At 32.2% G+C, this 10,278-nt stretch overlaps 1 protein-coding gene across 1 annotated transcript; it reads right to left on the reverse strand.

The window, feature by feature from the left end:
- Positions 1 to 3,458: 3,458 nt before the first annotated feature.
- Positions 3,459 to 5,965, reverse strand: LOC128169361 (uncharacterized; the record flags this gene model as incomplete). Its single annotated transcript, XM_052835517.1, has 6 exons — positions 3,459 to 3,492; positions 3,941 to 4,103; positions 4,305 to 4,937; positions 5,203 to 5,415; positions 5,575 to 5,747; positions 5,895 to 5,965. Coding segments are annotated over 6 exons (1,287 nt in total), but the record flags the coding sequence as incomplete, so codon positions are not given.
- Between the last annotated feature and the right edge of the window lie 4,313 nt (positions 5,966 to 10,278).

Raw genomic sequence — 10,278 nt, forward strand, 5'->3', positions numbered from 1 at the left:
GCATTTTCTCTTCTACTATGCTTAACAAAATATGTGTCCTTTTCTAGATATATTGCGTCAAAGTTTAAGTACTTTGGCCCCTAAAAATCCCTAACTTCGTAATAAATGGGCGTGGCCATGATTTTTCTTGATAGATATTGTTACGAACAACAACTTTGATTCTATAATGCATTACAACAGCTTTTTTCATTTCTTGAATTCAATCGAAAGGTCTCACAAATTCTAGCATTTTTTGTTCTTGCATTTATTTGAATTTGTTTATCATTTTTGTGTTACAAATGTTTGAATATTTCAGGGGCCAGCCATCTAGATCCCTAATGGCGACAGACATTGGTATTTTGATTGATGGAATCGATAAGAGTCATCAATACAAGCATTTTCTTTTCTACAATGCTTAACAAAATATGTCTCCTTCTCTAGATATATTGCGTCAAAGTTTAAGTACTTTGGCCCCTAAAAATTCCTAATTACGTAACAGATGGGCGTGGCAATAATTTTTCCTGACAGATATTGGGACGATCAACAACTTTGCTTCTATAATGCATTACAAAATCTTAATCGTCTTTGAGTTGTTTGTATTAGAGTTTACATGTGTCTTGGCCCCTAAATAAAGGGGACATCCCCTTTCTCTTGATTTTGTTGGAAAGAACTTATGATTATCTACTACTTTTGTTATATATGTTGTATCAAAATATTAACTGATAAAAAGATACAGATCAAAATGTTTGAAAAATTTGAATCAAAATTCGTACATAATTTTCGAGCCTAGGTGAGCTCAAAGAAATGGCGCCACTGGGAGATCTGTAACACAAGGATATGTCATCAATTGTAGCAGATATCATATAATATGATGTTTTTTATTAGATCCTGAAGAATGTTCCTGCACCTTTTCAAACTTTCAACCCAAGCATGTTTATGATCTGGCGGATATATTGGATCCCCATTTTCATTACGGAGTCAAGAGAAGCTGGACGAGTTTTGCAGAGGATGTTCTGAATTTTGATTATTACAGAATTGTTGTTATCGAGTAAGCATTGTTTGACTAAATTAAGTATTCAGGAAAAGCAGAATCTTTCAGATATTTAGCTAGAAGTCGGCTTCATCTGTTTATATTTTTGTATTCCTTTTGTAATCCTTATGATAAGGACAACTATCTTTTGTCATTTTTACACTGCGTTTTTACAATGTTACAGACACAGGACAAAACAACCCTTTGAGAACGTAGTTTTACAGCATTTAGTGGCACAAGGGAAGAAGCTTGGTCACATGGTTTTACATTTTTCACATCAGGATCATTTTCGCACAGATGTGCTGGAATTGATACAGAAAATTCATTCTGAATGTTTGTTCTGTCATAAAATATTCGCAAATTCTCTTAAAGATACCGTTAAAAAATGAATGGGACAATTATAAAAAAAAGTCCTGATTGTCTGTGATACATGTACCGATTATGAAATGTACTGACATTTCAAGGTTCCAAACAAAAGCTCTCTACTGCTGTAATTCATGAAGAGCAGTTCAGGTAAATGTCCATTTTCCCCCCTAGAAAATGGTAATCCAAGATCCATACACCTGGCGTAACACAAAGGTAACGTTCAAGTTCTTCAAGCATGCAGCCATTTTCCCTTCCTATACAGTTTTGGATGTAGGTCTTTGAGATGTACACCACACACTTCAAGGTTGCTACGTACTGAAGTGTCTCCTTGGAATCCCAGTAACAGAAAGTGGCCATTTCTCTCACAGAGGGCAATGTGAAGACAAAGACTGCATCAGCATCACGTCTGCTGGCGTGTCAAGATACAGAACTCACAATTTTTGTTTCGTAAAGGAAGCTCATAAATTTTCCCACCAATCTTGTATGAAAGCTCTGATCGCTAGTGTCATGCATGGATACTAGTGCATTGAGATACAGAAACGGGAGTTTATATAACATGTTCTTAAGACATCCAAAGATATCAGATTTTCTTGCACTGAAGATGTGTCCTATTCTTTCCCATGAATATCAAATATCACTGCGTGCAAATATCTCTACCAGGGTATTTGTCTCATTGTGAATCGTTTAACACAAATTTAGCAGCTGTTCTCATGAAAAATAAACCAAAGAACCCTGCTTTTGTTGTTCAGTTGAACCAGTACAGACAGCACAAAACCAATGTTATTACGTTTACCCATGTTAAATGTATATAAGTGCTCCCATCAAATGGGGAGAAAAAATTGTGATTATAAAATAACTTAATATACCATGGGACCATTGCCAAAAAAATATTGAAATGTGTATGTCTGTGATAATGCATGTTATGGTGATAAATTAGTAATTACTTTATTTCATAAAGACTATCTTTATGAAGTATCAGAAAATACAATTTATCGAAATTGTTTTAATTTTTACATTATTCCAATGTATGACAAAATGTATTCATTCACATGTTTATTTAGTTACAAACTTCTTATTTTTATGTCATTTGCGCGATTGAATTATCTATCATCATTTTCAATAACATGACATGCCATATTGTTTTGTTTATTTTTTTAAATAAAATTTGTGTTCCTTTTTTGGAGAGAAAAAAAATCTTTTTAATCATCAAACTGATTTAACTGTAAGATTTACAACGGGCATGCCCTTTATTTACTTTAACATCTTATTCTGAAACAGATTCATTCACCATACTTTCATGGTTTAATAATCTAAAACAAGCTGCAATATTAAAGTGGCAGCTCTAGAGCAACTTAAGTGCTTCCAAAAAGTTTTGTAAACATCAATGCAATGTACATTTCCTGTTATCCTGAGTGCCATATGTTGGAGGTAGGTTTTTTTCTTCTCAAACTCTCAAATGTACTAGACAAGCAGCTACATGTAGATTCAATGTGTATCATTTATTTTTTATAATGAAGAAAAAAAAGAATTTTGATAATTTTTTTATCATTATACTTAATTATACCAGTCTTTTTATGATATTTTACTTCTATATATATATATATATATAAATATATATATATATATATATATATATATATATATATATATATATATATATATATATATTTACATTGCATAAAAATTTATATATTTTGATTTGAATTTGACTGGTTTTTATTCAAGTGAATGAATGTTAATTCATTAAGATTTACAAGTTCATTCCCATTATTTGGAGACTGCATGTAGATGAATAATTTTGACCGAACTACATGCAGCTCACTAATTGTTACACACTTTCATTTGAACTGTCAAGATCTTTGTCTCTACTGTACCTTAACTACTTAAAAGATGGCAGGTTTTGATTTTAAGGATAAACCCACCCAATCTAGGTCTGTGCATGATTATTTTTAAAACTTAAAATGGTGTTTCTGTCAATAAATTTATTTCTACAAAAAAAAAACCAGTTTTGAATTAATAAGTCTTTTACTTTGTGTAACTGAATTTTGATTACCACGTCGAAAATTGTGTTACTTTGCTTTTATTAAAAGTTCTTGAAATGGTCCTTTGTTTTTTGTCTGAAATAAAGAGTATCTTTTTTTAAAAAAAAATGAAAAAAAGATCAAAGTTTTGTTCAAGTAATATGCTCTGTATAATATTTTGTTGGTTTGTAAAATTAAAAAAAAAACGTATGAATGCGAGATGTCAACCTTAAGAAATTATATTACATGTAAGGTATCATTAAACATTCCGAAATACCAAATAATTTTTATCCGTGATTTATGAAAGGTTACCTACCAAGGATTATTGGTAGGTAACTTTTCATAAATCACAAATAAAAAAAACGTAAACTGTTCCATGCATGTCTGTAGAAGTAGAAATGTAGATATTCTTATTTAATTTTCTGTTGACTGTAGGGCTAATGACATTGAAATTGTAAAGAATTCTAAGTTACGATACAATGCATGAAGTTAGTCTTAGTGCAGCGTAAGCGACTTAATTTTTGGTTCACATGACCTTACGTACCTTATTTTTTGGATTTTGTTAAAGGACAAACTAAAATAGGCCTGAATCAGGCCCTGCCAATTGTCAGGATTATCTGGGTTCAGCAAAGTAGAAAGGTCGTCAACAAAACGAATGCTATCGTTTACTGCTCCTTCTAACATTGCAGCAATGGTTGGACACAATCCTACAGTGAGCCGAAAAGTAATTATACATGTCGAGAAAGTGCACGTGGTTTATGTTAAGATAATAGTTATAAAGATGACCAAAAAAAATTGGATTATCTACTTTATTAATCCAATAAATGCTTTCTACTGAAAAAAAAACTGAGGGGCACACGTAAAGACATTAACAAAAAGATATTACATCACCATGGTAATCGGAATACCTGCACGTGTTGCTCCGCTCTGCTTCCAAGAATGATCCTCAACAATAGCCACATTCTCTTCCACGTTTTTTAGACTGTCTGTTGTCAGTCTTGAAATATCTAAACCATTAAATTCGTTTGAGAGTTCAATGTTTTCAGTATTTTGATTCATATTGTTCAGAATACAGTCACATTTTATCGGACTATCAGCATTTCGTACTGTAGCATGAGGTACCGTTATATTGTTAGAAATTGTTTGTAGAAAAATATCCGTGTCTGCAAGATCGCTGGTTTGGAATGCCTCTCTAGAGACACAAAGGTCTATGTCATTATCACTTAAGGTGTTATGCTCTTTATCCACATCGCTGTTTTGATTATCCACATCGCTGTTTTGAGTACACAATTGGTTTTTTGCTGTATCTTCATTTACAACGTTTCGTTGTTGAATGTTTCCCACATAAGCAGTACATACAGAATTCAGTGACATTGTGTTGTCTTGAAATACAGAATTGCCGAGCAGCTTTTGCAGACGACTACATTTGATGCGTTTAAGTTTTCGGAAAATACAGAGTACGATTAGAACAATTACAACGGACACCAGGCCAGTAATGATTGCAACTTTCAATTCCTGGTCTTGTCCATGTAAACTGGCACCTATAAAAATGATAAAAAAAGCAAAACTCGGTTATAACGAAGTCACTGGGACCTAAGAAACTACTTCGTTATATTTGTAATTCGTTATAACCGTATAAGAAATTCATTAAATTTACATAGCTTGGGATCCAAGATGACTTCGCTATATCCGTGAATTCGAAATATCAGTGTTCGTACTAAACGAGTTTTACTGTAATCGGGCATTGAAACTTGATTTTTCAAAAAACATTGAGGTTTAAGTTGGTATAAATCGATTTTAACGTACCAGAATAATTTTTTATTACGGCACAAACAGCGGAAAGCATAGGGTGATCCCATTCCAACTTCTCCGTGCATCTGACTTTAACAATAGTCCGTCTCTGTAGAGATTCTCCCTTACAGATGGCACGACAAGACTCGTATACGGGGACTGAGAGAGGAGACACGCCATATGGACACTCCCATTTACTACCGTTCACGACTGGTAGAGGACCACACCCTAAGAAACAAAAATAAAGGTATGCATTTCATAACAGAAAGGCAGTTCACACGTTTCTTTGATAAATTCAATTTTTTGTTGCTTATATTTAATATACATTTTTTTTAAACCATGACTTGATGCATATCGGTCAGATGACGACCGATTAGGGATTTTTACCTGGAGGGGTGCCTACCGACGGATTAAAATACGGGTATGTCCTGCTGCTGTTCTCGTGTTCCGTCAGAAGGTTTTTGTTTTGTTTGTAACATTGCTCCGAGAACCGTTTTTGAAAATGCATATCTGACGCACGACCATAGTGGCACAGGTAGTTACGGTTAGAGGAAACAAAGCTGTAAAAAAAAATGTGTTTTAAAAGTTTTGTCAGGAAGTAATAGTACTATAGTACTTATTTAACGCGGGCGGGACAACACAAATGTGGGGAAAAGCAACAGGATATACTCTCATTAGTTTTGATTCACAGAGCCAAAGAGGTGTACAGAGAGTTTGTGTATCTTCCAGTTTCGCCCTTGCCTTTGTCTATAAGAAATTCCGACGAAGGGACTGAATTCTGTGAAATAGAAAAAAAAAATCTAATTCGAAAATGTAACGTGTTTGACACATTTCTTAAACCTGAAAAAGCAGTTTAAATCAAGTCATAATTTAAACAAAATACGTGTAATACCCGGAAGTTTTTCCCCTTTCATTTGGATTGCGTAATGTGATCTGTCGATCTTCATTTACTTTAGGAATGGTCAAAACAATGGCTTCTAGAATTAAATCCACAAAAAACAAAAGTTGTATTCTTTAGTTTTAAAATGTTAAAAATTTTCCAAATTTGTTGTTTGATGATTGTGATTTGTAATATGTTTCACAACACAAGCATTGCGGAAACAGAAATAGAAACAGCCAGACTGAAATCTACACGCCCTATTTATCGATTGGTCGAAATCTACAGCGGCTGAAAGTGACAGGACTGAAATTGACACGCCCTGTTTATCGATTGGTCTGAACCTACAGCAACCTTAGTATAACCCGGACTGCGTGAAATAATCATGACGATGCCAGACTCAAAGTCTCGCAGGAGACGAGTTGGCTGTTTCTTTTAGCTAACGTGCTTTTGTTCACTAACAGTAATTAAGTGAATCTTACTAACTTTTCATAATCAGCTTATTAATTTGTTAAAGAAAGATGATGATATGAAAATAAAATGCTTTCTTTGATGATCCATGCGGGTTATGAAGGTAGTGACCATTGCAGGAAAAATGCAGGTTATGTATTTTTTCCTGCAACTTCGCTACCTTCATATCCCGAATGAATCACCAAAGAAAGCATTTTATTGTTTAAATAAGCCTAGAATAATGCTATTAATTTCACTACACTTTCCTTAGTTTGAATAATCTAACCGTGTCTCGGGAAAGGCCCTCACCACAGTTAGAATGCCTCCCACATACCCGTAATGTAGCAGAAAATTGCAAAATCGCTCCGGAACGATTTTGGATAAAATTAATGAAGTTGCATTGAAAAAAACCCTAGTCAAATTCATCAGAATAAACCTTTTTTAGACTGTAAATACCTTTCATATAAAAATTTTAATCCATATAATGGAAGAATTTAACACCTTTTCGCCAACGTACACGTATTTTCTTTGCTACAGAGACAATACGCGGAACGCATTCTATCGTAAAACTGGGTCTGTAGGACATAATTCATTTAACGATAAATATATTCTATCCTCAATCTCCTAAGAAATATAATGTGATTTTTTTTGCATGTAATCAAATATTTTTTTGTCATCACGATAACAAAAGTAAGTACATGTACTTAGTTGAAAAGTATATTTGTTATTTTATACTTTCTCTCATAAGAAATCATTAATATATATGAACAGAATATTTAGCAAAATTCGCATGCAAATTTACCCTTATTTGTATTTTCATTTCTGAGTTTATTCATGCAAATATGACATTGTGGAAACATAAAGATCCCGTTAACGTGAATGTATTGCGCAAGTGCAAGATTGTAAAATCCAAAAAATTCTGATAATTTCCGGGATTTTTTGAGGAATTTTCGATGATTATTAATCAGCGAAGCTTAACTGAGAAAAAATAATAACTAATTGGCAATGTTCAAGTACCAATGATGTTAATAAAAAATGTATAAAACAAAAGACAGTATTCTTCCGATTTATCGGTATTAAAGACCAAAAATTCGAGTCTATTATTTTAATATAGTAGTATAGATGTACAAGGAGATGGCTTTCTAAGTTTTTGGAACTTGTATCCAATCCTTTTGGCATTAGTCAATAAAATATGTTCAATTCAACTCATCTGTCGATATTGATGTGGATAAAAGTTTGTTTTAATCAAAATACTCTCACTGTTTAAGTGTATTAAAAATTTACAATATTTGTCCAAAACATGTTTTTAAACTATTTTGAAAGGTAAGAACTATAAATGCCCCAGCGGGATTCGAAATCGTGACTTGCAGATTCGTAATTAACGTCTAACCCATCGCGCGACTATGTTAGGTATCCCTTAAAATAAACGAAAAAATTACAAAGTTATATTTGAATGTATTGTTTATTTCGTAAGGAGGTACATCACAGTACGGAGGTGTCTCATAATTAAAACCAGTATTATTATTATTGAATACATTTCAGGTCATGGGTGTTAACTCAAATTTTTAAAAATCCAATGGGTTTTTGGGAAACTCCGGAAGAAAAGTCTCTATGATGTCAGCATGTACTTGGGAGATTCCACGTAAATTTTACATGAGATTGATTAGGAAATAATGAACTTAAGGGTATGGTCACGATTTGATCTTAAAATATTCAGATTTTGCTTTTACATGTAGTTGTTTACTATTCTATCTTTGGCCCACCACATGCTGACCTAGATCTAGACTGTTTTGTTTAGTAGAACAGTTTTACATCTGTGCATTTAAATGTATTGTTTTATTTTTTGTTTCTGTTGAACTCAATTGAACAATATTTTTGTCTATTAGTGGTTTTGTTTAGAATTTGTAGTTTTCCGTTAAACACATGTAATTAGGTAACCCCCTCACCCCCCCCCCCCCCCAAAAAAAGGGATACGAGCACAGAACAAAGAATTGTGAGCCATTCAACTTTAGTAACTTGATAACCTACAATTAACGTCTGGTTGAGCTAGAGAAAAAAAACATGAAAAAGGAGAACAGTATTTGGAATGAGAAAAAAAAATAATAAAACTTTTTTATTTTCCGATTCATTTTGACTATGCTCTTTAAAAATCTTGTTAATTGTTACGATGGCCTCATATCTGGTTCTTTTCATTACTTCCAACGAAAAACTCCCAGAAACCGGAAATACAATCATGATATCCTCATTTCCGGGTCTTTTCTGAATAAAAAGAATGTTCAACTATCTCTAAATGTTTATGAGGAATAAAGATTTTTTGTGAGAACATTATCTATGAACAAAAACACTTCTCGACGCCTAATACCAATTGGTAAAATGAACATGAATTAAAAAAAAGTATCTGTTAGGTTTGGATACCCGTGTTTCCATATTATCTATTCATAACTTCATTTTTTATCAGGCTTTTAGATATCTATTATTTATTTGTTTTGATTTGTAAAAATTAAAGATAATTAAAACTACGAAAAGAAAATATCGAAATCATTTAAGAGTTGGTTTTAGATGTAGATAACTTTTTAGAAATGAAATGACGTGAGGAAAAACAGAATGTTACGCTCTAGTTCTTCTTATCACTTCTCATCAGGATAAAGCAACCAGTTATTATAAACTATAATATTATTATAACAATCAATGAAAATTCAAAACACTTTTTAAATCTTAATCAAGTATTTTTCTTTTAAGAATTGAAATTTTACACACAAAAATAGATTTTCAACATTTGAAAATAAATATTACTAATTACTATATTTGCGTAAACAAAGGTCATTAGGTACGCTTTGTGACGCGGCTGTAACACTGTAGAGCACGGGGAACAATTCTGCTGCAGTGTCAATATGGGCGCACATATTATAAAAAAATAGCTGTTAATCAGTAAAATGAATTTTAGGAAAAAGATTTGATAATGAAATATTGAGAAATATTTTTTTTCATAAAAAAAGAGCTCATGACCGAGTAGACCTTGAATAAATTATTCCATAAAAGTCCTATTATGTTACATTTGAGGTTTAAAACAATGTTTGGACATGTTTTTAAAACCAAATATTAATGATATATAAATGAAATATCCACTTGCAAATGTATGTAACATTTACCTGTTTTAGCGAAAGGGAAAGACACTCCAATGTTCAATAAAGTTACCGTGATTGCCAGACTCTATCCTAGTGTCATTGGTTTCTAATAGTTTAACACTAAATTCTTTCCCTAGTAATGATTGTCTTTTTAATCAACAATTTTGCAACTCTAGGTATATCATTTTTAACCGTAAACATAGTTGTTAGTCGTTATCAAAATAGTGCAGTGTTAAGCTATAAATAAACTGCATACCACACTGATTTGACCAATGGAAATGGGTGTCATATGTTTCGGATAGTATGATTCATCAACAGTTTAGCTAACATAAATGTGACATAACCTTTTGAATATAATCTGTAATATTTTCAATTGTTTTCTAAAATTTTATTTCAACTTAAATCATCCTGTTATTTAATTTTACTCGAACTTAATTTTATCACTCATGATGATTAAAAAGATACATTTGTACGATTATTAATAGCGTTTTTAAATGTAAATATATCATTAATTGATCGGACGATATGTATTTATAAATACAATTATATTATACATTTGTAGTTAAGAGTTTGGGTAAGAACTATATATGATATGAGTTAAATTTGGCCCCCATAATTCACCATTTTTTAAAGTGTTTC

The sequence above is a fragment of the Crassostrea angulata genome, unplaced genomic scaffold, assembly GCF_025612915.1.
Source record: "Crassostrea angulata isolate pt1a10 unplaced genomic scaffold, ASM2561291v2 HiC_scaffold_119, whole genome shotgun sequence".
NCBI classification, from domain to species: Eukaryota; Metazoa; Mollusca; class Bivalvia; order Ostreida; family Ostreidae; genus Magallana; species Magallana angulata.